Source organism: Melozone crissalis, unplaced genomic scaffold, assembly GCF_028551555.1.
Source record: "Melozone crissalis strain CALT ecotype California unplaced genomic scaffold, PUWL_Pcris_2 ptg000045l_1, whole genome shotgun sequence".
Classification (NCBI taxonomy): Eukaryota; Metazoa; Chordata; class Aves; order Passeriformes; family Passerellidae; genus Melozone; species Melozone crissalis.
The window spans coordinates 21,515,292-21,542,041 of NW_026535823.1; the positions used below are offsets into that span (position 1 = coordinate 21,515,292).

The following is a 26,750-nucleotide window of genomic DNA, read 5'->3' on the forward strand; positions in this document are numbered from 1 at the left end:
GGCTGAAATGATGGATGTTCCCACAACTTCTTTATTAAAATAGATCTGTCCTACAAAGACAGAGATGAGATCTCTAAGCAGAAATTTTATCACAGCATAGACATTTTTGTAGATAATAACAGACTGATCTGGGGGTTGTATAGTTGTAAAGTGTTGTTAATGTTGTCTGTTGCTACACACATAATTGGAATTTTTGTGTATTGTAACTGCTCTCAGAAAAGTATGGTTTAGTGTATATTTGAGATTTTTGCTTCTGTGTTCTAGCTGAGAAATGTTTGCGTTTTCTCCTGAGATACTTTCATCAAGACTGAACTTCCTGATGTAAAACTTTCTACACTGCTGAATTTTATAAGCTGTGCTTAGTATTTTGCATATGTCTTTCCTCAGGCATTTCTCATATCTCTTTGCTGTATCTTTTCATGCTGTAATTCTATCTCACACTGCAGCAGCTTACTTTAATTTTCTGTCTGGTGCAGCATTTTATTCTCAGAACTTTCTGCCTTTGCCCAGTGTTTCATTTAACGCCCTTTTTTGGTTTTGTTTTTTTTTTTTCTTCTTCTTCTTCTTCCTCTCTATTTCCTTTGAAGATTTGTAATGTTTGGCAGGTATTAGCTTGCACAAAGGCACAATCTGTGTTTGACTCTTAGTCCTGGGTTCTAGATGAAATTGTGATTGAGGAATTGAGGTGTCTCAAGCATATAATGTGATACAGATTGCATTTCTAGGACTCTATAAACTACAGTTGGCCTTACAGAATCCACTTAGACCTGGAGCAAGATCACTGAAAAAGAAGCCTTAGGCATGAGCAGTTCCCTGCAGACATTTAATTCTAAGAGTTAGGATCTTGTTCAGTAGATAGGTATTTTAATGTATCTTTATTACTTGATAATATTTAAAATTACAACAGCTGCATTGACATTTGAAGTGAAGACAGATCAAATGAGGATTTTAATACATCTCTTAAAACCCAGTCTTGTAGATTCTTACCTACAATGGGTTGTACTGTTGCAGAGATCTTGGAAATACAGGCAACTGTGCAGGATCATGCAATAATCAGATTTACATATACTTAACAATTGATGGTAATACTGGTTATGTCTTTGGATCCACCTTAAATATTATATGAATGTGCGAAAGAAAAACCTTTTTAGCATTTCCTGTGGCATAGGTTCTATATTTTACTCAGTCACAAACTTTCTGCCTACAGAATCAAATTAAAGCAGTTGTTTAGAAAAGTTCATCTGACTGCACTTGAATTGGTAGAATAGGACTTGGTGCACCTTGCCATGCCAGTATATAGTAATCATAGAATCATACTTTTTAAATACATAAGCTATTCAGTAAAAGCTAGAGCTCTTACTTTGCAAGAGGTGATGCCTTGGGCATGTGCTGCATCAGCTTTTTGCTCCCTAGGAATGGGCCCACTCTGGGAGCCATTAAATGTCAGGTACATTTGTCACATTCATTTTTCTGTCTGAACAGAGGCATCTTGCTGGCAGCCACAGCATCATCCCAGTGAACAGCCCTGGCAAGCACAGTGCAGTCCTCACTTAAATAGTGCATCCTGTGGAAAGTAAAGCTTGATTTCTTTTGGATTTGTGTCCTTTACCCCTTGAACTCCTTCCTTATTTGCCTCCTTTTTCTGCCTGCATCTGTGTAGGCACACCAAGAGTCCTCTGTTGCAGCAGCCCACTCCTGGAAGAGAGTGTGAACTTTCCTGTGCAGAGATGGTTCCTTTTTGGCTGCCTTGGTGTGGTACCTCTGGATCTGTGGGGTGATGGATTGATGGAGGAATGTGACAAGTAACAGCTGAATTATGCTTGCCTGTCTCTCTTAGTGACAGTAGTTATGGTCTCACCTCCTTTCCAAGCTGCCAGTTTTTGGAGAATGCACAGGAATTGAGTTTGTCTTTCCCATTTCTTTGGTCAACATGGACCAAAAATCTTGGAGGGGGAAAATGCATAAATATAAAGAAATTCTAACCACAAGCAAAAAGTATTATTCCAATACAAGAAAAGGTAAAAAAATTCTTTTTCTACTTGTTCATTTGGAAAGGCTTTTTCTAAGGATGCTCATTAGTAAATTCATCTGAACTGGAAAATTAAGGATCAATAAATAATAAGACTGGTTTTGAGGTGTAGGAATTACCACTTGGAAACAAATAACAAATGCCATAGGAATCACAGTCCTGATTTTTAAAAAAAGAGCAAGAAAGCCAAGGAAAGATGGGGCAGTAATGTATTGACCCAGGACAGCTCTGTGGAGAGTGAGGCTCTGCTTGTGGTTTTGGCTGCTCACACAAGCACACTTAGAAGGAGAAGCAGTAAATTGTGGTTATGCCAGTTATGTCAGTGTAAAGTTGTGTGGTGGAACAGGGAATAAATTAATGTTACCATAATTGCCTACTTGGTAGGGATCACTAAAATATTAGTAGGCATAATGATGCCACCAAGAAGATAAGAACAAAGTGACTGCCTTTTGCTTTGAGAATGGATTGTCTTTATTTGTCAGTTTTAACTAACCCAGCCTGGAATTGCTTCATGACTAATTTTAAGTTTTTGTTCTGGTCTTTCGTGGAGTTTTAACAGCATCTCCAGCATAAACTGCAAAACTGACCAGCAGTATCTTTTAAAAAGAAATTGCACAAGTACTGCATATTGTACTAGCTGCTTTCAGTTAGCAGGGAGTCCTGATCAATCCAGTTGTTCCTTTGGTACAACAATTCATGCATTTGAGACTTAAAAAGCTCCTTCTTTTTGATTTCCTTAAAACTTTGCTCTTGGTAGGAATGGCCAGCTGATTTTTCATTTTTTGTTGTTGCACATCTTTATTTTGCTTTGGATAGCTCAAAGTAAAAATATTGCTGCTGTTTTGTATAGCAATCTTTGAAAGTTTTGTGCTTCCTAAGCCAAGGACCAGCTGTGTTAATCCATGGTTTATTACAGTGAGTACTAATAGCACTACATATTTTACTAATTTTCTTCCTTATTTCTAACTTTTTTTTCCACTTGTTTAGCCAAAAAATATTGATGAATAATGCTTTGTATTGCTGTTAGAAATTCAGCCACTCATGATTGTAGATCATATTCTTGTAATTTGTTTCTAATATTCAGATATCACTGTAACAGATACTTGAGGGGAATTTGCTAATTTGTTCCTATAGCAAGAACATACACCTGAATAATTGAGTGTATGTGTGTGTCTTGTTTGGGTGAAAATCTGCAGAAACTAATTTAGAGTGAGTTGAAGGAGTTCAATAATCAGTGTTTTCAGCTTTCTCTGCTTGTTTTACCTGAGGATTTCTGTGCAGTTGGTTCAGTTTCAAGGAAACATGGATCACTCTTACTTTGTCTCTGGAAAAAGCTGCTTCTGATTGTTTGCTTTCCCCAGCATCTTTCTAGAGAGGAATATCCGAGTGGGCATGCTAGAGGAATCTGATATTTTCCCTCAGTAAAGGAACTGAGACCATTCTGATTAATGATGAGAAGGAAGGAGAAAAAGTTTGGAGTGGGCTGTCAGTCTGTCTTTGTGCCATTTGGGAAGAAAACAATTTCTGTCATTATCTCATGTCAGTTCAAGCCTGGAAAATAGAGGAATGACAGGGACCTGTATCTTCTTTCCTACTGAATGTCACTGTCCTGCAGGCAGATGTTTTAGAGTGCTGTCAATATTAAAAAGCTGTATTAAACTGTGTTAACTGGGAGAGAACTGATGGGTGCTGTTTTGTTGACAAGACTAAAACAAGTTCTGTGTTTTTTTAGAGGCACAGAGACCTAAATTGCTACTAAAATTTTTGAAAGTTGCTGGAAATGTGGGTATTTGATAAGGGTGCTTTTGTGCAGCTAATATTAAATCCTGCTGAGTGTGTTGGACAGCTCTTGATGAGAATGAGGCCTCTAGAAATATAGAAGTGTGTGTTCTGTTTCTGGGGAAGAGTTAAAAATTTAACAAAGAGGGGGACATCACAAGCTGATAACCAATAAAATACTTTTCAGGCAGTTGAAACACAAAATCTGAAGCTGCTGAAAGAAAGGTAAAATTTGAGTGGAAAATGGGGTTTTTTTGCATCCAGGTAAATTACTGCAGTACAATTTAATTTTTTGCCTTGGGATTTGTTGGGTTTTAACAAATATTCTTTAAAATGTGCTTTTTGGGTTAATTCTGTTTTGTTTTAAATGGGTGTGAGGCTGACATTCAGAAATAGTGCTTTGTGTTCTGTTCTTGGCTCAGTAGACTTGAAGAAGCCATATAATATGTATTTCAGTTGTTTAATGTATAACATAGAGATGCAGTTTAATTATTTACTTACCTTTGAACTACTTCAAGATGTCTGAAGTGTGAATATTAAATATGTATAGTGAAAGTGCAGTAAATGACAGTATGTGTAAAGAAGTTAAGCCAGAATAGAAAGCAGTTTAATAAGGAGTTGCAGAAAAGCCTGTAAGTAGATTACCTTGGCCATAGTGTCTAAGTATTAGGTAGGTAAAAATCCACCATGTGCTGCTTCCTCCAGGCATGGGTGCTTTTACAAGCCCTGACAGGGGTTGATATATGTATGCTCTTATTGATTATGCCCTTTAACTCTTTTCTGTGTTTGAAGGGAGATCAAAGAAGGGCCATTCTGCATCAGTCTCTTGTGCTTTCTAATTGCTGTTGTGCTCTACATGTCCAGCATTGAATCCCAGACTCTTCCAGAGTGCAGTTAGAGATTTTTTAAAATCTTAGTTACGCGTCAGAATAATTTGCAAGAAACCCTGCAGTGTCAAAATTACTGAATTGTAATTACTGTGTTGTGACACTGGCAAAGATTTCAGGGCAAGCTTAGGAGCTGGGAGCATTTTCTGTTATTTCTGAGCTCAAACAAAATAAGCCCAAATGAAAAACCATACTTCTTTGAAATGACAGGGTTGTGTTTGATCTGATTCACAGGTTTCTCCAGGGAGCCAGTTTCTTTAACTACAGCTCCTTGGGTGACTTGGAAATTCTAAGTGCAATAATGTTTCCTTTTTCCTACATAATTTACAGTCTTTACATTTTTAATATGCAATACTTTCTCTTGGTATCTAATGAAGGATGCCAAAATTTTTTTAAACTTGCTGTTAGTAGACCAGAGTAATAAATGACCTGGGTTGAGCAGGTTGTAATCTGTACTTTGCTGCAGTGCCAGCAGATGGCAATGAAACAAAGACTTGCTCAAATCCTCCTGGTGACTAACAACCAGTTTTGTGTCAGAGCTCTTGGAAACACAAAATAACAAGGATTTTATGTATATATTTTGGCTGTGTTTTATTATGAGACATGTACACCCTCATGTAAAACAGTTCCTACCTGCACAGGAACTAATGAGTACTTCTAAATTACAGTACTCATTTTTAGTGTCAGAGCCCCCCAGAATTGATGGTACTGTACATTTTAACATACTGTGAACTATATAACTGGAGAAGTGCAGTTACTTTTGGGAGGGGAAATTGATGACCACCAGCTACACAGCATTTTAGAAGTCAAGAGGATAAATAACTTCTTTTTAATTAGGCATCAAAGTACATGTCTTTGCAAGGTACTGAGTGATGTAAGGCGAGTGCAGCTGCCAAAGTACTTTCAGCTGACTTTGGATATTGATTTAGAGTTGTTGTTTTTTTTTATTGGTGTGAATGTTATCAACAGCCACTTTATTTTCCCCACTAATTTGATTTAGCTACCTGAAGGATAAAATCTTTGTTTTGTACTATCAGTTGCTCACATCACTCATTCAACTAAGGATATTCTCTTCAAGGGAGCTGAAACCTGCAGAAACTATGGAGAGACTGTGACTGGCAGACTCTTACTGTAAAAATGAAATTATTTCTTTAAAAATTCTGAATGATGTGGCCCCTTTTATAGGTCAGTGCCAAGTTGTTTAGTATAGAAAAAAAGAGTTAGCTTAAGAAACATGCAATTGTTAAGGCAGATTGATTCCATATTCATATAGTGTTTTCTAAAGGTTGCTGTTAGGTCCTGACACAGAGAAACTAAAATCTGTGACTCTGATGGGAAATGTAAATGCTATTAGAAGGGAAAGAATGGAGGGGAGAGGCATTTTGAAAGTAGATCTCAGCAAACTGGATCAGAATGGATGTAGGTCTCACTAAGGCTGTTCTCAAGTTCTGTCACAAGCAAGAGAGGAGGCTGCTGTGTCCCTAATCACTGTTAGAACAAGATTCATGGAAATTAATTGTGTAAGAGCTAATTGTTTATGGCATGACTTCCAGAAATCTGGCTCTGCTCTGTGATAATGACTTCATGGAGCAGTCCAAAAGAGTGGAACACTTGTCACTGCAAAAGAAAAACTGAATCAGCAGGAATTTCTGCTGATCACTGTCAATCTGTAAGAAGCAGCTTTCCTTTTTGAAATATCAGTCCCTCAAACCGTATGTTAATCAAGGTTTTTCAGCAGAGATTCTGAAGCTGTTTTGTGCTGTGGGGAATGATTCAAGTGTTCATCCAGAAGCTTCCTGGCAATTAACATGATGTAAGAATTTGCGAGTGTTTCCATAGTGGGATTGTGGAAACAGAATCACATTCTCTGGAGTCAAAGTTTTCCTGCAAACAAAACTGCTTTGGGTTCTGTATGTGCTAACAAGTTAGTATTTAGCACTGAGGAAAGTGTACCTTCAGTCAGAGGAAGGGACCTGTCTGTGAGTTTACTCAAGAGTGTTTGGTTTTGGCAAAGGATGTGGGATAATTTTCCTTGGTAATTCCTGACAGATCTTTCAGAGAAAATGGCGGAACTGTAGCTGAATGATGTAGAGCTGGTTGCTCTTTGAGTGCCTCATCAAGGGTGGAGCTGGTTTTGCAGAAGATTAATAGCTACTTTTTGTTTTAGGAAAGACTTTTTCAGTTTTGGAGATTTTTAACACAACTGCAGGAGGTAGTTTGGATCAGAATTGTGCTTGCTTACAAAGACTCTGGAAAGATAGAGAGTAGTATTGTTAGCCACTTTTCAAAATACTCCTGGAAATTATCAACTCACATGATCTCTTGCATAATGCAGCAGGAGCATTCTGGTAGCATTTGAGGCTAAGAAGCCAGAATTGACAGAGGCTTCAAGAAAGGGCTCAGGGTGTTTGTGTTTTTATGCAGCTTACTGCTTTTTCAGAGAAATACTTGGCTTTGATACAGTCATACAGGGTGAGAGAGCCTGTACAAACCTGTGGGAATAGCAGTTGTTCAAAACTTGAAAGAACATTTGCAGGCATACAGCTCACTAAAAGGTCCCGTGGAAGTTGAAAGGGATGTGCAGTGGTTTGGGGAGAATGCAGTTCTGCAGCAAGTACCAGAACATGGAATGTGCAGATTTGTGTATTTCAGGACTAGTGTTTTCAGGTTTTTTTCCCAGGCAATGAAATATCCCAAAATCCCTATTTTTGTGTATTTCAGTACTTCTGATACTCACTTGATAAAACTGCAGTCTTATTCTTGGGCTTACAGAATATATTAATGCATAAAAACTGAATGTGAAAGTTAGAGTAAATAGCTCCAAGTTAATCCATATCTTAGTACAAAAAAATGCTGGGAAGCCTTTTATTCTGAACAATTAGTTCAAAAACCCCTTTTCTCAAATTTTAGTGCTACTCTGTAGCCACAGATCCGTATCGTGTGATGTGTTTTTTGAATGATCCTGACATTCTTGTATTTTTTCTTAATTCCACAAAGACCTCTTCAGTGAGGTCATGTGAATGTTTTAATGAGGGAAGTAACTGAAGTTGAATATTGTTGGATTTGTGTTATTTTTCCCCAAATGTAAATTCATCTCTTTCCATTCTGACTAAATTATTTAAGGCTACCTCATTAAGATGATTTTTCTTCCCTTTACACATGTGAATCATTATTAAATTATCACTTCATTTAAATCTCCAACATTTAGTTACATTTACTTCTATGTATTTACATGTTTTAAATGAAATTATTACTTTTTTCAATTTCATTTAGAAAATCAATTGCTTAATACAATTTGAAGAAATGAAGTAAAATGGCTCAAGAAAGAGAAGTTAAATACCTGCCTTTTTTTAGATGCAAATTTGTGCAGCTGCTGAGCCTCTGTTACTGCAGCTCTGTTAGCACAAGTTTGGGCACCTGCTGATGGAAACAGGCTTTTTGTTGTCCAGGGTAAATCCTCTCCCCGGGTATCCTTAAGCTGTTCTGTGTTGTTACAGCTGCATCTGCTGGCATCCTGCCTGTGTGATTGCCCTGGAGCCTGCAGGGCTCACACGTGCTGTGGGCAGGGTCTGGGTACAAACCTTCCTCCACAGCCCCTGAACAGCCTGAGCCCTGCTGCTGTCCCAGGCAGTTCTCATCTGTGTCACCATTTTTGTAAGTTGCTGCTGCTGCTGCTGCTGGAGTTAGTTTTTCACCTGCTGAGAAATAGCCACATCAATTATCTTGCTTTATGCAGAGTTATTTTGATTAGAAGAAACTGGAGTACTTTCCCAGTAGTGAAAATATTCAATACTGTTCAATATTAATGGCCTAATAAACAAGCATTTTAGATCTTGGTTCCATGCAAACCTGAATATATGCAGACAAATGTGCATAGTAATAAATTCATAACAGAATGATGTCCTATTGTTTTTAACCAAGCTCAGTATTTTAGTTTCAAACTTCAAAAAGTATAGTAATGTTTCATAAATTTTTGTAAATGCTACATTTGAGTGGAAAGAAGATTACTTTCTCTCATGGAGAGGCAGCAGTTTAATGTCCAGGTAGAAACTTTAATATTTGAAGATACAAAGCCTGTCTTTTACCTTAAGACTGTTTGCTTCTATCTACTTCAAGCCTTACCCAATTATTAGTGCAGTTAGTTGAAAAACTTGAATTACCTCAGTCAACTCTGGATCTTTTCTGTAGTACACATGGAATTTATTGTGCCAGGCTTGTCTTTGTTTTAGCAATAAGGAACAGAAAGAAAAGATACTGAAACACTGTACTAGTGAGCTGCTCTTACCTGATATTAGTATGTGTATTTTGTGCTGAACTAAATTACAGTTGTAATATGAAATGGCAGAAAATACTGGCATGAAAAAAGTTAAGACATAATAATTTGCAACAACAGGGGCCATGGGTAGCTATGGGATTTCAGAAACTGAAGTGGGCAACTGTTACTTTAAAGCTAATAAAAGGTATTAAATGTAGTTTACTTTTTTAAAGGCTGTGTTAAAATGTCCTATGGTTTCCAGAGTCTGAGTTAGCTTTCTGAAAACCAGTTTGGAATGCACTCATTACTGGGTACAGGCACGTCAGTCCCACCAGTGATGCTTGAACGTGTCTGAAATAGACACTCCAAATTGTCTGTGACTCTGGGGGGACACGTTTGAGGGAACTCTGACATTTTCACTCAGCTTCTGTATTCTTAGGGGAATCTGGTTTGAATTTATTTTGCAGATTATGTTTTCATTGATTTGTTGTTACATTTCAAAAATTATTCTCATACTCTGCTCTGAGATGGGGCTTCTATAAAATGCTGTGTTTATAAACCATTCCTGTCCAGTGTTTGGATGGTTGAGGGAGATGTTAAAATTCTGTGGTAGCCACTTGTATTGGGGTAGAAGGAAGCTGATGTTGAAGAGAAATTAGCTCATTTTGTTTGTGGTATTTTAACTTTGTAAGCAAAGTCTGTTGGTTGCAGCTATTGAGAATATGAATATAGTATACCATATTGTTTCAGCTGCTGTAGAATTTGCAGGTTTCAAGGAAGCCACTGGAGAGTTAAACATATTTTCCCTTATGGGTTTATATAAATTCAGGTAGTCTTAAAATTAATTAATTTTTACTTTAATTCAGTAAAAATGTTATGAAATGGTTCAGATAAGCTATGAAATCTGGTAGGTTCTGGCAGATAACCATGGCTAGGTGGGGGCTGTCACTTTTAAAGGCAATTGCAGTGAGATGTTTTCCTTTGTCTCTGTAGTTATCAGAGACTGTTACAGACGATTGCTGTACTCGAGGCTCAACGTACTCAAGCAGTTCAAGACCTTGAAAGTTTAGGCAGACACCAGAGAGAAGCACTGAAAGATCCTATTGGATTTGTGGAAAGACTCCAGAAGAAGGTATTTCTATGGACTTTTCCTAAGTCTTCCTTGGATTTTTTTTAATAACTAGTAATTCAGGCTCTGTAGAAATTGAAGAACATATATATATACTTGCATAAAAATTATGAGCTTAGAATCTTTTAACTGCTGAGCAAAAATAGCTCTTTACTTTCTTGCTAGATCTGTAAGACATAGGTCTTCAATGATTTTATCAGATATGCTTCCTTGCCTTTTTTTTGGTATGTAGAAATGAAATTGTTAAATTTTGAATTATAGTGTAGCTATTTTAAAACAACTTGAAGTCTACACGTGACTGGGAGTATCAGATCAAAAAATTCTCATCTTTCTCATTTGAGAAATGAAATGTTGTGCTTGGAATGAATTTGGTAGGGCATGTTTAAAGAGCAGGAGATGTAGCCTTTATTCCAAACCCAAAGTGAACACTAGAAAACATACCTGAGTTACAGATAACAGAATTGAATATTGTCTGACAGGGGAGAATCCATTCCTGTGAGGAAACATTTTGTTTTCAAGCTTTAAAACCCCTGTAGTAACAGGAGTACTGAAGAAAAGTTTTCAGCTTGAATCCTGTATCATTGCAGCATGTACCACTGGCAAACACATGACCTTCTAGTGTGATAGCAACATATATTTCAGTGAAGAATGAAGTTATGGTTCTATTTTCCTGGGTCTGTAGATACCTAGGGTATAAGTAAGCCCCTTGGTTTCAGTCGTTGTCTTTCTTTTAAGTTTTGATAGCATAAATGAGGTAAGAGTGTTGCATTTGCTAGTCTTTTATGGGGAAATACTAAGGACAGTTTCAAGCACTCTAGTGTACTTCTGTCCAAAAAGGACCAAAGGAATGATAGTCTTGCAGTTGACCTTTAAATCAAGAGGTGAGCTTGGCAGAAGTTTTGTTCTAGGCAGAAGACAGGAAAATCAGTGCAAAATAGGCATAGATTTCTCTGATGGGAGGAGTTGAGGTATCAGGTGATAAAACTCTGAATCTTTTGGGTTCTTAGGTTAAGAAAGGTGCACATTCTCAACTAATGGTATGTTTAATAAAGGACAGTCAGAAACAGGTTATTGAAGTGTGAAACACCTGATTTCAGCTGTGAAATGCACTCTTTAAAGTTTTATGCTCAATAAGCCATCATTGACCGTGCCGCTGCATATTTTATATGCACTGTTGTGTATAATTCTTGAAAGATCTTATCTTCTCTATTAAAAAAACCTGTGCTGCATGGCACCACAGAAATTCTGGTTTTCCATTCTTCTGTCAAATAAAAAGCAGCATTGGGTTTTGGAGCATTTCAGTATTTGTAGGTTTTAGTTTGGATATAAAGTGATTGTATTAAATATTGCTTTTTACTTTTCATTCTTATTTTTTCAGGTTGATATGGGTCTTCCATTTCCTCAGAGAGTTGTTCAGCTCCCTGAGATTGCCTGGGACCAATACACCACTAGCCTTGGAAACTTCGAGAGAGAGTTCAAAAACCGAAAACGTAACAGTAGGAGAGTGAAGCTGATTTTTGACAAAGGTAAAAGGAAGTGAGCTTCTGTTACAAGAAAGAAATGACCAGTGTGGGAGTTCAGTAATTCTCCCTTTGTGTTGCTTACAGTAGGTATCCCTGCAAGACCAAAAAGTCCTTTGGATCCCAAGAAGGATGGAGAGTCTGTTTCGTACTCTGTCTTGCCTTTAAGTGATGGTCCAGAAGGTTCCACAAACAGTCGCCCACAGGTAGTTGTGCAAAAGGAAAGGAAAAAAGTTGCAAAATAGTAAATTTAATTTGTTTTTTCTCTTTTGAGTATGGAGTGTGAGTGTCTTAACGGTTACTTCAAATGTTCATGTTGGTGATGTATGTCATTCCTGTACTCAGATCTTGGAACTGAGCTTTGATTTCGACTAATTTTATTTTGAAGTCTCATGCTTTGGTTTGGTTTTGGTTTAAGTTAAGTAGAAAGAGGGTTCAAATCAATTATCCCAGCTATAACTTTTCTAAACAGATATTCCATTTTATGTCCTGTGTTTGAGCAGATGATAAGAGGGCGACTTTGTGATGAGACCAAACCTGAAACTTTTAACCAGCTGTGGACTGTAGAGGAACAGGTAACAGGAAACTTTAATTTTGTAGCTCTGGCAGCATACATGAGCATAAAAGAAAATTGTGGGATAATGTTTATAGCACTTGGGAAATCAGAAACATGTATTTAGATATTTGACAGCTCATAACTGTACTTGGAAAAATGTATTTATTCCTTTTTGCTGTTGATTTAGAAAAAGCTGGAGCAATTGCTTTTGAAGTATCCACCAGAGGAGGTGGAGTCCCGACGGTGGCAGAAGATAGCAGATGAGCTGGGAAATAGAACAGCAAAGCAGGTAACATGTGAAACACTTCCAGAAGTAATCCCTTATCTTCACTTTTTTTTTTAATATCAGTAAAGAAAATTCAGTGTATTTTCAGTAATCATTTTAAGAATGTAGCGGCAGGGCCTGCATTTCACCAATAACAATGGATCTCAAATACAGAATGTTAAATGTGCCCCAGAGCCAAACCTAATTGTTCATTAGATCTTGACAGCATGAATTTAATTCTGTACAGCAAGTGCAGTGACACCAGCTGTGCTCAGACTGAGTTACACTGTAGTGCCTGAATTCCTGCACCTCAGTACTCTAGAATGGGCAGACATGTAAATATCACAGGCAGAAGAAGGACACAGATGAGGAGACACGAAGTATTTCTCCATCTGACTTGTTGGAATTTTTCCCCTAAGATTTCTCCATTTTGACCAGAAGTAAAAAATGCTGATGTTCTGTGTTTGCAGTATTTTAATTTCATTTATATCATTTGTATATTTCAGATAAAAATATAATTCAGTACTTCAGTATACTGGATTTCCTAATTTCTGATCATATCTATATTTCTCCACATTTGAAAAAATAGACATGCTGATTTCATAATGGAAACCTACTTCCTGTGTGCTAACCATGGATAATGTATTTGGCATTGCTAAGAAGTTTAGCTGCAGCTGGAAGTAAACTAGTACTAAAGTTCTTTCTATCACAGTTTTTTCAAGATCTTCTTTGTATTTTTAAAGAAGGGTAATTTTTTCTCTGAAAGCTGTCAAAGTGTCTGGAAATAGCACAAATGCAGCACTGCAAGATAGGTACCAGTTAGAGTAGTTGTTGCAAAGTAGAATCCAGAGGATTTCTTTTCCTGTTATTCTGAATCAATGTAGCAACCCTGGTAAAACTTTGAAGATCAGTTACATTTCATTTGACACTGAGTTGTTGCATGTTTTTTCTAGGTTGCCAGTAGAGTGCAGAAATATTTTATTAAACTGACTAAAGCTGGTATTCCAGTTCCAGGAAGAACACCAAACTTATATTTATATTCCAAAAAGGTGAGACAATATTACAGAATCCTGTGTTTCTGTTTGCATTTATGTGGAAGTTGAGTTGGAATCAGTAATACTTTAAATCAGTAATACTTTAAAACCTTTTCTTTTGCCAGTAGCACTGTGGAGTGAATTGGATGTTAATTCTGGTTTCACAATGGCAGCTCTTGGGAAGATGAAGTGTTCAGGTTGCAGCTGAACAGGCAGGGTAGAATGATGGTCTTGGGGTACTTCTTCCTCATTTGTAAGTTTACCATAACTGGTCAGGAAGTGATAATGAAAACCCTGTTGGAAGAAGATAACGAGCCCTATAATTCATATTGTACAGTAATCTCCTAATTAGTAAATCCATAGAAAATTGTGTATAACTGAGCATGCTGAATTAGCTTAGGCATAGGCTTAAAGCCAAAATGTCTATTAAAATACAGTGCTTTTCTGACCTTGGAATGGATGAGAAAAAATATGGTCCCAAAAAATCTTAATTTACAGAAGCAAAGACTAAATTTCTGTGCAAATCAGTCACATTTTTTTATTTAAATAATCTTTAAGGTGCTCTTGGGTACTAATAAGGTCCATAGACAGTAAAAGAGGACAGTCTCAAGTTTCATGAGTGTTCTATTTATTGGATTTAGGGGTGGTTTTTTTTGTTACCTGGATATTTACAAAACTTCTTCAAAACTCCTTACAGTGGCATTTTGTGGAGTAACATACTGGTTTGCATCCAGGTATCCATGATGTTTTCTGATAAATCATAAACTTTCCATTGATTCTACAGAAAGGCAAATTTGCAGATTTAGTTCTTTGCAAGGTTAGAAACACAAGTTGCTGTCCATGGGTTGATACAAAGATTACCGCAGCTGGTGTGTAGTGATTAAAGTGTTACACACCCTTAGCTGTCTCCAGGTAATCTCTGAAGTTACTGCAAGCAGTGAGTGCTTGTATTGGAGCCTTTCCAGTTTGCCATCCATCATGGTAATACCATTTTACTTTCACCAGGGTTTAATCTACTATTGTGCTCTGTAAACAGAGGCAGGGAAGGTGCAGACATGACTGTCTGCCACCTTGTCTACTGGAAAAGTGCTTTCTAGCAGAAGAACCAAAACACCAGCTGGAAACAGTGATACCTTAAATACTGTGGAGATTCATCTGTCAGAAATCCAAATTACATCAATGGTTGGGGTTAATTTCTGTAGTGTAGTAATACTGTGGGGCTGATTTCAACAGGCATTGAAAATTTAGTTCTGGAAATTATAATTGTTTGAGTTCTTTATGTCACTCTACCACTTACTATTACCTTGGTCAAACCTTTTGTTCTTTCCTGTTAATTTTGTTTGGAAAGACCATCATTACAGAATGTGTGTAATGTTGTCAGGCAGCAGATCACTGTATTTCATAAACATTTGGAGTACTTAATCAGTTGATGTGGGACATTTTTACTGTATTTTTCACTAATTTGAACAGTAATTGCACTGTGGGCAAACCCAGTATAATCAAGAGCAAAACATATTTTGTGTAAAATTCTTAACAATCTCATGTTGTAAGAGTAATAGTCCCATCACACAGATTTTTCTTAGGCTTCTATCTAGAAGATATCCAATACTTAGGTCAGTTTTTGCAGTGTAATTCACATCCTCATTGCCAGGTCATAAGAGTAAGGTCGTTCTGCCCTGGTTTCTACTAAGCAGCTGTGCTGTATTTGTATCCTGTGTAAGAAATAAAGCAGATGAAAAAGTGAAACCAACAGTGTATGTGGAGAAACTGAGCTCTCAGCCTGCTGATAGAGCTGTCTGCTTAGAGCACAGATTTACAGCACCATACCAGCTTAGTTACTCCCAGCTCTCCAGTGGGGAAATAGTGTGGCAGAAAGGAAATGCAAGGGCTGTTGGAAGCCTGGGTCATGCCTGTCCTAATTTTGATATTGAGTAACTGTAACTGCAGTGGATCTGTTTTACTGCCAGTAATGGGAGTTTGAAACTGGATGCTAATACTTAAAGCACATACCTATGGGAAAATAAGAAACATAGATATCTTTAAGGTAAAGATTTGTGTCAAAAGGGGTGCTTCACAAGAAAATACTTGCATTTCTCCATGGGGATTGTTCAGGATGCTTATTTAAAATGGTTACTGGAGAGGTTAGGAACCTGTTCACTTTTTGAACATCTTGTTGAAGTTAACTTTGTATACCTACTCATATGACATATGTCTCTTCTAACTAATGATACTGGAAATTAAGCAGGATGCATCAGTTTATTTTCCTGTATAACCATTACCTACTGCTGGTGAAAATAAAACTGGATCAGAGACTTAGGTCTCTAGTATTCAGTTCTTCAATTATAGCTTATCATTTTCAATTTAATCCTTATATAATATCATTAGTGCACCTGCTTTTAAGCCTAATCTAGAGATATATTTCCCACAGGGAAAATGATCTCTAACTGTCTACTTTTAAGTAATATTTTAGTTCATTCTTCACCGAAGGAAGATAATTCAAATCCTGATTTCAATTTGTAGGTCACAGCACTGTCATGCTGGCAGTGCTGCTGTATAAGCATAGTCACACTTTTCCTTTCCTGACTCCAGATCTAGTATTGAATGCAGATCTGTTTTCTGTTAACAAAAAATGTAAATAACTGTGTCAGCTCAGGCTGAAATGCCATCTATACATGGATGTGTTTTAGAAAGGTTTGAAATCTTAATGGAAATCATAAAAACACCAAAACTCAGGTAGTTGGTGATCATAAGGCAGAAAGTGCAAAAATCCAACACAATAGATCTAGTACAGTAGTCTTAGAAGAAATTCTTGTTGTTTTTGCACTGTAGTAGCTCTGCAGATCAGAGGTACCACCTTCCAGTTGTTTCTACAGACTTCATCTCTTCCATTAAGACCAAACAGAGCTAATCTCAAACAGAGCTCTCCTCCTGGTACTTCTGTCTGCATAGATACATTCCATCTAAATCATTGGCGTCTTCTGTGCCTTTAGTTTTTAACTGTGCAAACTGTAAAATAAGGCTACATCCCTCTTTAGAGAGAAAGGCTTGTACTGTAATATTACAGGTTTGTAACTGATACAGGAACCTTTTGGGATAAAAGCTCTTGCTTAAAAAGGAGAAAGTACTAACTATTGCAAGTATTTCTCTTTTTTTTAGCTGTATGAGCAGCTAGGCACTGTGTAAAACAATCCTCATTTTTATGATTGTTAGGAAAAACACTTTTCATGTTTACGTTTTTGATTCACACTGCAGGGTTTTTTTAAGTCGAGGAATGTAAGTTTTGATGTTAAATGTCAAACTACTAGTCTGGAAAGCAGCTAAGTAAGAGGTTGAGTCAGTTTCATTCACCCCAAATTCTTCTTTTTGATATTTAATATTCTTCCACTGGGGAATAAGTAATAGGGGCTGAGTGCCTTTAAGTAACTTCTTTTAAAACTGGCATCATTCTACACCTTCAGACAGCATTAAAGTTGAAAGTTTCTAGATGTGCACTAATGGAGTAATTTATTTCATCTAATGTTTTTACTGTTCCTTTTTCTTGCAGTGGAAATGAAAACCTTTAGGGAGCAGTTCTTTCTAACTCTTAGAATCCTCTTTTTGTTGCAATGAATTGCTTTATCTTTTGTGCACCAGGACAATAGGTCTAGACTTGGGTTTTTTTCTAAGGCACAAGTACAAGAAGTTGATAAGTGTCAAGCATGGACCTTTTGTCTCTTGGGCCTGTGCAAAATTACTTCCTTGCTTAGTCTCACACACTGTTGGAAGTTTCTGAATATTTTTGCTCTCTGGTCCTCAGTCTTCAAAACTATAACAGCCTTACTTTGTGTTTTACTCTTGCTGTCAGTCTCACCTGTTTAGGTGGTTGGGGTTTTATGGTAAGGGCTCTTTCTTTGCTGCATTTTTACCAAAGTATTGCACTGTTCATTGGATTCCACTTGTTATTGGGGAGAAGAACTGCAGCTGTGATACAGAGATATAAATATAAGTAATTGGAAACGTTATAGAATATTTAATGTGAAAGAATAAATTCCAGGCAGTTTTATCAATGAGGATTATTTAAATAATAGCCAAGGAATGTTTTTAAAAATATACCATTTTTTCACTGTAGTCATCAAGTAGACGGCAGCATCCTTTAAATAAACATCTTTTCAAACCTTCAACTTTCATGACATCTCATGAACCTCCAGTTTATATGGATGAAGATGATGACAGATGCAGTTTTCACAGCCATATGGACACTGCAGCAGAAGAGGAAGTATCGGTATGTCATTTAATCAGTCAGAGAATGTCTTGCTTGCTGTCACTTTGACCTTGCGTAGTGTTTAATAGATAAGGCGTCTTCACCATAAAATATCATCAAGGAAGTATTAAATTGTAATAAGATTCGTGAGCCATTTTGAATTATAAATACATTATTACTATAACAGCTTCTGACAGCAAAGAATTCAGACCAAATCAGGAAGGAAGTCTTTAAGTCATAAACACTTTTGTCCTGAAATATCTCAAAGAAGTTGTAGTTGCATATTTTTAGTAAGGGATCTGGTACAAGAGATGTTTGAAAATCTTGTAGATGATATGGTTGGGATTCTGGTTAAAGATGTGTTTTAGAAAGGTTACATAGAGCCCTGGTAAAATTCAAACGCTATTGGCGTCACTTTTTTTTTTAATCTTCTGCTGGCTGAATTAATTATGAATTTTGTAAAATCCACTTCAAAGTGTGAACTAACAGAGTGAATTGGCAATCAGCAAGCATATTTATGTATTCTTAGAGGCACATTCTAGTAGACATCCTAACCCAGTGAATTGCTGCATCATGGAGTGTACTACTTTCCTAATTTATCCCATGCAATAATACAACAGGAATTTAGACATATGTTGTTCCCATTTCCTCACAGAATCGTAGAAGGACTATATCCTACTGCTTGGGAGCTGGGCAAGTTTCACAGCTGGTGTGAATCACTGTGGTTTTCCTGTTTTCCTTAGACTGAAGAACCTGACCAGTTAATTCTATTTTTTTTTTGTGAGCCTACTGACATCTTGTGTGTGAAAACCTTGTTGCATAACACAAGTATTGAGGCCACCCACTATCAGTCCATTCATTTTTTTACTGACTTTTTTACCTGCACTGCATAGTCTTCCTTAAGTATTACATTTACTTATTTATTTCCTAGTCTTAAATCCCATCTGTGCTCATTTTCTGTGTTCTCTCTGTGGTCTTCCAGCTCATCCACAGCCATTCCTGATAACTTTGCATAATCCAATAAGAATCTTAAAAGGCCTGGAAAGCAAAATGCATGTTAGAAGAGAGGCAATGCAACCTCTTTTTGAGCTAACATGCTTTTATTCTGTATTGGCATTAAATACATATTTTCTAATTGTTTTGAACAGTTTCCTGAAACATTTTGGTTTTGCCATGGTGCCCTAACTCATAATTAATGTGGGCCCCATAGCAGTCATAATAGTGGTCATGTCCCACACAGTGACATGTTTTTAATTTGGCATAATCTTTTCTTCCTTCACTAGAGTAACATTTCCAGATAGATCCAGTTCTGGCTTTCAGTAAGGTTGAAAGACACAGGGGAGCTCAGTTACCAAAAAGGTCCCCACAATCAGTGCAAAATAATAGCAATTTGGAAGCAAAAAGGGGTTGTAAACTATATTCAAAATGAAGGCTTCTATTCCAGTGTTACAAGTTAGATCTCTTAGTGACAGTCGTTGTCTTGGAGAAAAATACTTTGTGTCATTTAGCAGAAGAAAAGCAGGGTAGCAGGAAAAAAAGGTTTTCTTTGATTTCACAGTGGAATTACCACATGCTTTTCCTGTGTAAAGACAAAAAGATTTGCCTGATTATTACCAGTCATAACTATTCCTGAAAAATTATGTTTTGGTATAAACGAGTTATTTTCAAGTGAAGACCCACTGTTGCTAACAGAGTTCATTTACCTTTCAATTATGATTTCTTAATTTTGTGAGTAATCTATAATTATTCTAGAACACAGCTGTTTACTATTCCAGAATGAATTGTCCACACAGGGAGCTATTAAAGGATACTTTATTCAGTAATCAGTTATTTTGTGACAGGCATTTTTTCTCAGAAAAGCTTTTGAGATTTGTGTGGAAGGTGAATCTCTGTTTTATATTAAAGAAAATGTAGCTTATCACTACACAACTGAATTGTGTCATTTGACCATAACTTTTTCTGATAGTTTGCAGCCTAGTCCTTTATATAGGCTCATAATTGCAATTAAATAATTGATAAAGCCATTCAGAAATGTAGTAAAGCTTCTTTCCTTCACTTCCTTTAATAAACTTACTAAATAATACAGAATCTTCAATCTTCACAGATTCATAAAAAGAGATGGAAATTACACATTCAGGCTACATTAGAAGAATTTTAATCACTATTCTGTAGTTGTAGTTGTTTTCCCTACCTGAAGGTTTCTGTCAGTGTAGGATGTGAAAACTGCTCTACATCAGTAACGACTTGTCATCTTTGAAAACAGGTGACATCTACCAACTACAGCTGCTACAATAAAAGCATTGCCTTGAAATGAGCATCTGAACTAGAATTAGAGCTTCTGTCCTTTCTTAGCAGATCATCAATCTTTGTTGCGGGAAACTGTGTGAGAAAAAACAGAATTTGCATGTCTTTGAAAAAGAGAGGAGCATTTGTTGTAACTCTCTGGCAAAGATGTCTGCACTGGCCTGCAGGGAGACAAACTGCTTCATAATTTATGAAAAAATAGCAGTTGTTTTTATAAGCTCTTAAGAGACAGTAAAGAGGGATAAAGGGAGTTGGATAACTGTGAGTTCTACTCTTTCAGTCATGGCGTGGTGCTTCTCATTGCACTTTACTCTTACCAGTAAAGGTGAGAAGTTAATACTGGATATGGGTGTTATGGTTTTTAGAATATGTTTCCAGTATGTTAGAATAATGCCATCATTTTCTTGAATACTATTAATCATACATAATGATTTATGGAACAAATTAATGTCTTACTAGTTACTGTATTCCTAAGTAAGAATATTTTTCTGGCTTTTTTTTACCCTGAACAGGATGAAGAGAGTATTCCAGTAACATACCGAGAGTTACCTGAATACAAAGAACTGTTAGAGTTTAAAAAATTGAAGAAGCAGAAACTCCAGCAGATGCATGCAGAAAGTGGGTTTGTGCAGCACGTGGGATTTAAGGTGAGTGCAAGAGATGTTCCTCTGTTGCTCAGTGGAATGTAGGAGTTTTCCAAGAGAATGTGGTTTGAATTTCCTGAAAAGATTTCATGGAATACAGCAAGTTTTGTTCCTTAGTTTTTGTTCACTGAATCTGTTTTCCCTCATTTTGTTTAAGAAAAATAGCCCACATAATTCAGTCTTTCTGGTAGCTCAGCTTTCACTGAATGCTGATGTTATATGGAAATTAATAAACATGCTGTCTTTTTCTCACAACATTATGAAAATACAGCTTGTATTAGAGCCTTGTTAAATCATAATAGAATTCCATTTGACACTACATTCTGTTTTGACAGCGATTATTAATGATAATTTTCTGATTATGAGTTTGGAGCAATTTTGCCTCCCCCCGAGGCCAAAGAAGGGACAGAGATTTTGGGTGAGAGTAATAGATTAAAAATTTTTTTTGTTTTGTAGCAACTTCACAATCTAATCAAGTGATAAATGACAGAAGTTGAAGCAAGGACATAAAACAATGTTCATGTAAAATTAAGAAAAAAAACATTAAGTTAAACTGATGTGTTTTCTGAGCAACAGCCATTAATAGGCAACATGAAAGAAAGGGCACTCTGGAAATCTTATTTTCTGGTTTGCAAGGGATTTTGTGTCTAACTGGTTACTGTAACTGTTAGAATAGGGGTTTTTTTCTTTAGTGTTATGGAGATGGATTTATTGTCTAATACCCATTTACATAAGAATGCAAGGACAGTTCAAGGTTCAGTTCAAATTAACTGTAAAATTAAGACAGCCTCATCAGTTGATACTGACAGATTAAAGTTATTAGACCACCAAGGTGCTTCTTCTTTTTTTTGTTGGTTTTAGTTGGCATGGTATGTTTGGTGTTTCATTTTGTGGGGATTTTTTAAATAAGCATTTTCTTCCTCCCAAAATTTAAGCTTTAATCAGTCAGACCAGACTTCAACAAACTTCTTTTTCTACATAAAATTATCCTGAGAAGTAAATTGACATTACACAGTGTCAAGCATTTAAAGTTTGAAAGTTTCTTTGCATTTGACTTTGATTGTATTATGCATTACAGTAAGCTGAGAAATCAGGTGATTATGGGCTGTTTTCCCTCAGGAAATTCAGTCTGTGGGCTGGCCAGACCTCACCTAATAAGCAGCCATTGAGAGCAGATTTGGTTCTGCAGAGCCTTTGGCCTCATTTACTACACATTATTCAACCTGTGCTTTGAATATTGAATTATTGAATCCCTTGTGGGCTTTTTATGGCTTTCACTGCTATAATATCCAAGCGATTTGCAAATACTTCTTTACTTCATTAAAAAATGAAAGGCATAGTATTATTTCTGTTTCAGAGGGCAGAGGGGAGCTGGAGCATAAAAACTGAGGTCAAGGCTTTCCACTGTCTTGGTCCTCAACTTCAGATAACTGGAGCCAATTTTTCAGTTCTAGCATTATTCTGAAGTTGGTATTTTCAAAGAGCAGCTCTTGGTGTGCTCAGTCCCTGCTCACTCCCAGCCTGACCCTGGAAGAGCATCTGTGCCCAGAGGGGTGCAGCTGTGCCAGGGCTTGTGTGAGGTGTTGGTGACCCTGAGTGCCTCGGTGGTGGCAGCAGCAGCTGCTGTGCCCCACTGGGTTTCACAGATGCTGAGACAGCAGTTCAGGTTCTGATGGGTGGATAGAGGATGAGCTATGGGAGCACAGGTTTGTTTCCCATATCGGTTTTCCTTTTCAGTCCTGTCTCTGCAGCACTCTTCATAGTTCAGGATTTTTAAAAGCTCTCCTTGCCTGCAAGTCCCATTTTCCTGGTTTCTTTCTTTTGATCAAATACTTTTGCCCCTTTTCTGTACCACTGTGAATTTTTCATCTAGTCTTTCATGTTTTGTTTTATCTTTGATTTTTTTCTCTTCATGCCACACTCTTGCATTTGGGATTAGTTCTTGTCTCCTTGCTCAGTTTTAGTTCCAGACCTCTGTTTCCTTCTCTGAACATGTTATTCCCCTTCCTTCCTGGCCATCTGGCTTTAGCTCCAGCCCACCCATGATGTGTTACTGCATTTCCTGAGTTGGAAAGGGCATCAGTGTGCCCTGATCCACAGCCCCAGCAGCCCAACAAGCTCTGCTGGTCTGGTCTTACTGCTTCCCTCTGCCATGGAAGGGCTGACATTGCATGTGGCTGGGCTTGTGTGAAGCATCCCATCCTTGTGCTGTGTCACAGCAGTTTGGAGCCACCTGAGGATGAGAGAGTCTGCAGGCAGGGCTGGGCTGCTTTGCTCGAGCAGGGTGGTGCCAAGGTGGGGCATTTGGGGAGTGGGAAGCAAGGCAAAAACTTGGTGGATCCTCATGGCTCTGGAGGGCCTCTCCTAGAGAATGAGGACTTCTTTACCCACATGGTGAGGAGAATTCAGCTGTGGGGGCTGGCAGTGGCACAGGGACACACAGAGATTCCCGTGGGTGAGTTGGTGTGCACCGTAGGCATGGGAGTGCCTCCCTCAGCTGCTGCTTTCTCAGTGCTGTTCCCTCTGCTCCACAGTGCGATAACTGCGGGATTGAACCCATCCAGGGCGTTCGGTGGCACTGCCAAGACTGCCCTCAAGAAATGTCCTTGGATTTCTGTGATTCCTGTTCTGACTGGTGAGCAGCCTGTGCTTCTACTTGCTATTTGTCATTAGCTTGAATCTCTCTGCTGCAGAATTGCTATGTAGGGTGGAAATCTTTGCTCCAGCACAAGACACATAGCCTGTGTTGAATAAAGTGGAAGATAAAAAATAGCATCTCTCTTTGTGGGAGATAAATTTTGTAAGCAAATTCTGGATGTATCATTTAATTTTCTTTAATACAGTGGACAAATAGGTTTGGTGCAGTTAAATAAGGGGGGGGAATTAGACTTTATGAATGAACTGCTATCCAGTTTGGTTTGAATCTGTTCATATGATCACTGTTTATGAAAGTTAAATATAAGGAAAGTATTTGACTTTTAAACTGTTATCTTTTTCTTTCCCTTGCAGTCTGCATGAAACAGAGATTCATAAGGAAGATCACCAGTTAGAACCTATTTACAGAGCAGAGACATTTTTAGACAGAGACTACTGCATGTCCCAGGGCACCAGTTACAATTATCTTGACCCAAACTACTTTCCAGCAAATAGATGACATGGGAAGCAGATCTACCAACTTGGGTTTACTATCCTCTTTGAAAAATAACAATGGCACCATTGTTAATTCTGTGCACATTTTGGAAAGACTCTGCTTTCCCTGAAATGTCACTCACAGCATGACAGCTTCCTGGGTGTACTTGTCAAACTACAGCTTTGAGCTGTCATGGTTCTAGATCACTGAACAGCAGCTGAACATTCCTAGTGTGCAGAAGGTTTCACTGGGAGACTTTTCTTTCACCACATTAGTCACTTTTAGGTGGTGAATCTAAACAAAAGAAACACATACAAAAGGGTGAGCCAGAAATGAGAGCACACATTAAAGATAGAGTAAATTCCAAAGGCTTTGAAGAACTTGGTTATAATGAGATCCAGAGGAGATGAAGTATTTATATAAAAACAGTTTAGTAGCTTGCAGTTTTGTTGTGAAATAGTTTTCAGCACAGTAACTGACTTCTTTAGGCAAGGTTTTAACCAATGACAGTGTTTGCTTCTAGGCTGTACTCTAAAAATACTCACTGTCTCAGCAATGGTTGGCTACGGGCCTTTATTAAATCGGAGCTGCTTAATCATGTTGACCTTCAATTTTTAAAATTTTTTTTTAAAACCACAACGAACTCTATTTACCAACAGTGAAGCACTACAGGGGGCAACTGTGGCATTGCTTCCTTAACCAGCTCATGGTGTGTGAATGTTATAAAATTGTCACTCAGATATATTTTTTAAATGTAATGTTATATAAGATGATCATGTGATGTGTACAAAATATGGTGAAAAGTGCCAGTGCTAGTAACTGTGTAAAGTCTCTAATACTCAACATTTACTCCTTTAAAATAAAATACACAGCCTTCTGCCTCTGTATTTGGAGTTGTTAGTGCAACTCATCAAAGAAAACTGCCTAATATAAATCATATATATGGTAATAATTTTTCCTCTTTTGTAGTCTGCACAAGATCCATGAAAGATTGTATTTTTATTACTATTTAAACAGTGATTAAATTTAGCCTGAGCAGTGAGCAAGGGTTCACATGCATTCTTTTATACTGCTGGATTTTGTTGTGCATCATTTAAAACATTTTGTATGTTTCTTCTTATCTGTGTATACAGTATGTTCTTAAATAATGTTCAATTGTCAGGAGAACTGTGAGAAATAAACTATGTGGATACAGTCTGTTTATATATAGAATGCTTGCTGTGACTTCCTTTCTGTGTAGTTCTGACTCTTTAATCAGGATGGAAAGTTTGGACAGGACCTGTGGATCGGTCTCCCAGCGCCGCCCGTGCCGCTCCGGCCGGCAGGATTAGCATTCCAGTTCTCTCCTCCTCACTCACAGACTTCTTTGTCAGACCACAGAAAATCCAGATTTTAGTAGCCTTGGTACAGTGTATACCATTGTCTGAGAAGCTTTGTAATTATTGTGACATATTTTACTTAATATATTTTTTATTGAAATGTATAGCTTGTGATTCAGAAACACTTGATTATTTTATAACTGTAATAGACTTCCAGTTGCTTTGAAGCTAGAATACTCAGAGCAATTAGCTAGAAAACAAACTAATTTGACTTCAAAAGATGGCAATAGGAAGGATAATTGGCTGGCTGCACCTAGTAACTTTAATTATAAATTGATCAGTATTTTTGCAGTAACTTTAGGTGTAGCTATTTTTTGCGTCAGAAGAAAGAATGTAGGCATTTAATCTATTTAGAAAGTAATACAGTACAGTTACTAAAACACTGAGCAAGTATCATATGTAAGAGTATCTCACATATCTCGTATACTTAGATAAATTTAATATACCTTAAAAAACACAACACAAAACTCCCGTGATGTATTTTAGTTTTAATTGGAAAAGATACTGCTCTGAGAGGCTTTCTATGACCATGAAAATATGCTTTCCACATCATTCATGGTCTTTATAGGAAACTAGAGTTGGTGAAGGTATATTATCAGGAAGAGGATCTGTGGTAACATTAATTTTCTGTTTGTATCCTGAAAATTTTATGGGAATAAAATAAGAAAAGTAAATTAGCGAAAATACTCAGTCATCAGTTTAGGATAGCTTGGAAAGAACAAAAGATCTTGGTATCCTTGGAACAAGGTTGGAAGCCAAAGGATAATTTCAAGTCTGAATCACTCAAGAGTGTCTTGGATAAGTCCTGTTTTATTGAATATGTATAAATATTAATGTTTCCCTATGCATGCATATGCAGCTATTGTTCCTGCATACATTATGAACGTATGCAAATAGGTATCTAATGCACATAACACCAAATCAAGCATGGGATTTTTTTGGTTTTTTACACAGAAAAGACAGAAGAAGCAGAAAGAAAAATTAAACTGAAAGTGTATGGATAATAATTTTTGTAATTCGATTTAAAAACACCCCAACAAAATAGCAGCTGATTGTTGTCTTTGTTCCCATCCTGCACAAGTGTGAGACTTCACACTTTATAACTTCTACTGTAATTAAATATCATAGAAAATACTCCAGAAAACCTACCCAGATGAATTTGCAACTTTGTGGTAACTGCAGTGTTCTACTTTTAAAAAGCAGCAGCGGCAGCTGCTGGTGCACGGGGCTGGCGTGGGCAGAGCTGCCCTGGGGAGCTGCTGTGGTACTGCAGGCCCTGCTGCTGCTCAATGGCACTGGCTGGAGCTGGAGAAGCACTTCCAGAGCACCAGAGGTAAATGTAGGCTATAGAAGCACCCAGGAAAGAAGGAACATCCATGATGTGAAGGATAAGAACAAAACGTAAAACAGACCCTAAAAAATAATTGAATTGGCATCTACAGGGCAAATGCTAAGGAAGAAAAGGAAACAGAAGAATCTGCCCTGGTTGGAAAAAGGATATACTCTGTAAGCATGCTGATTTGAGCTATATTTTCAAGTCATGTACTGTGCTTTGAAAAGGATTAAACCCACATATACTGTAACAGAAATCATTACTCC

General features: G+C 37.3%; 1 protein-coding gene across 4 annotated transcripts in view; it reads left to right on the forward strand.

Moving 5' to 3' along the window:
* The window catches only part of ZZZ3 (zinc finger ZZ-type containing 3), a 55,535-nt gene extending 30,560 nt beyond the window's left edge, over nt 1-24,975 (forward strand). For 3 of the 4 annotated variants that reach the window (XM_054286248.1, XM_054286247.1, XM_054286249.1), the window contains exons 4-13: nt 9,944-10,082; nt 11,458-11,605; nt 11,687-11,805; nt 12,103-12,174; nt 12,343-12,444; nt 13,374-13,469; nt 17,563-17,715; nt 20,511-20,645; nt 23,177-23,277; nt 23,652-24,975. In XM_054286248.1, coding sequence (XP_054142223.1) covers nt 9,944-10,082; nt 11,458-11,605; nt 11,687-11,805; nt 12,103-12,174; nt 12,343-12,444; nt 13,374-13,469; nt 17,563-17,715; nt 20,511-20,645; nt 23,177-23,277; nt 23,652-23,796 — 1,210 coding nt within the window. In that variant the 3' untranslated portion in view covers nt 23,797-24,975. The remainder of the gene's footprint in view (nt 1-9,943; nt 10,083-11,457; nt 11,606-11,686; nt 11,806-12,102; nt 12,175-12,342; nt 12,445-13,373; nt 13,470-17,562; nt 17,716-20,510; nt 20,646-23,176; nt 23,278-23,651) is intronic. The other variant, XM_054286250.1, reaches the window with a different exon arrangement.
* The last annotated feature ends 1,775 nt before the right edge of the window (nt 24,976-26,750 follow it).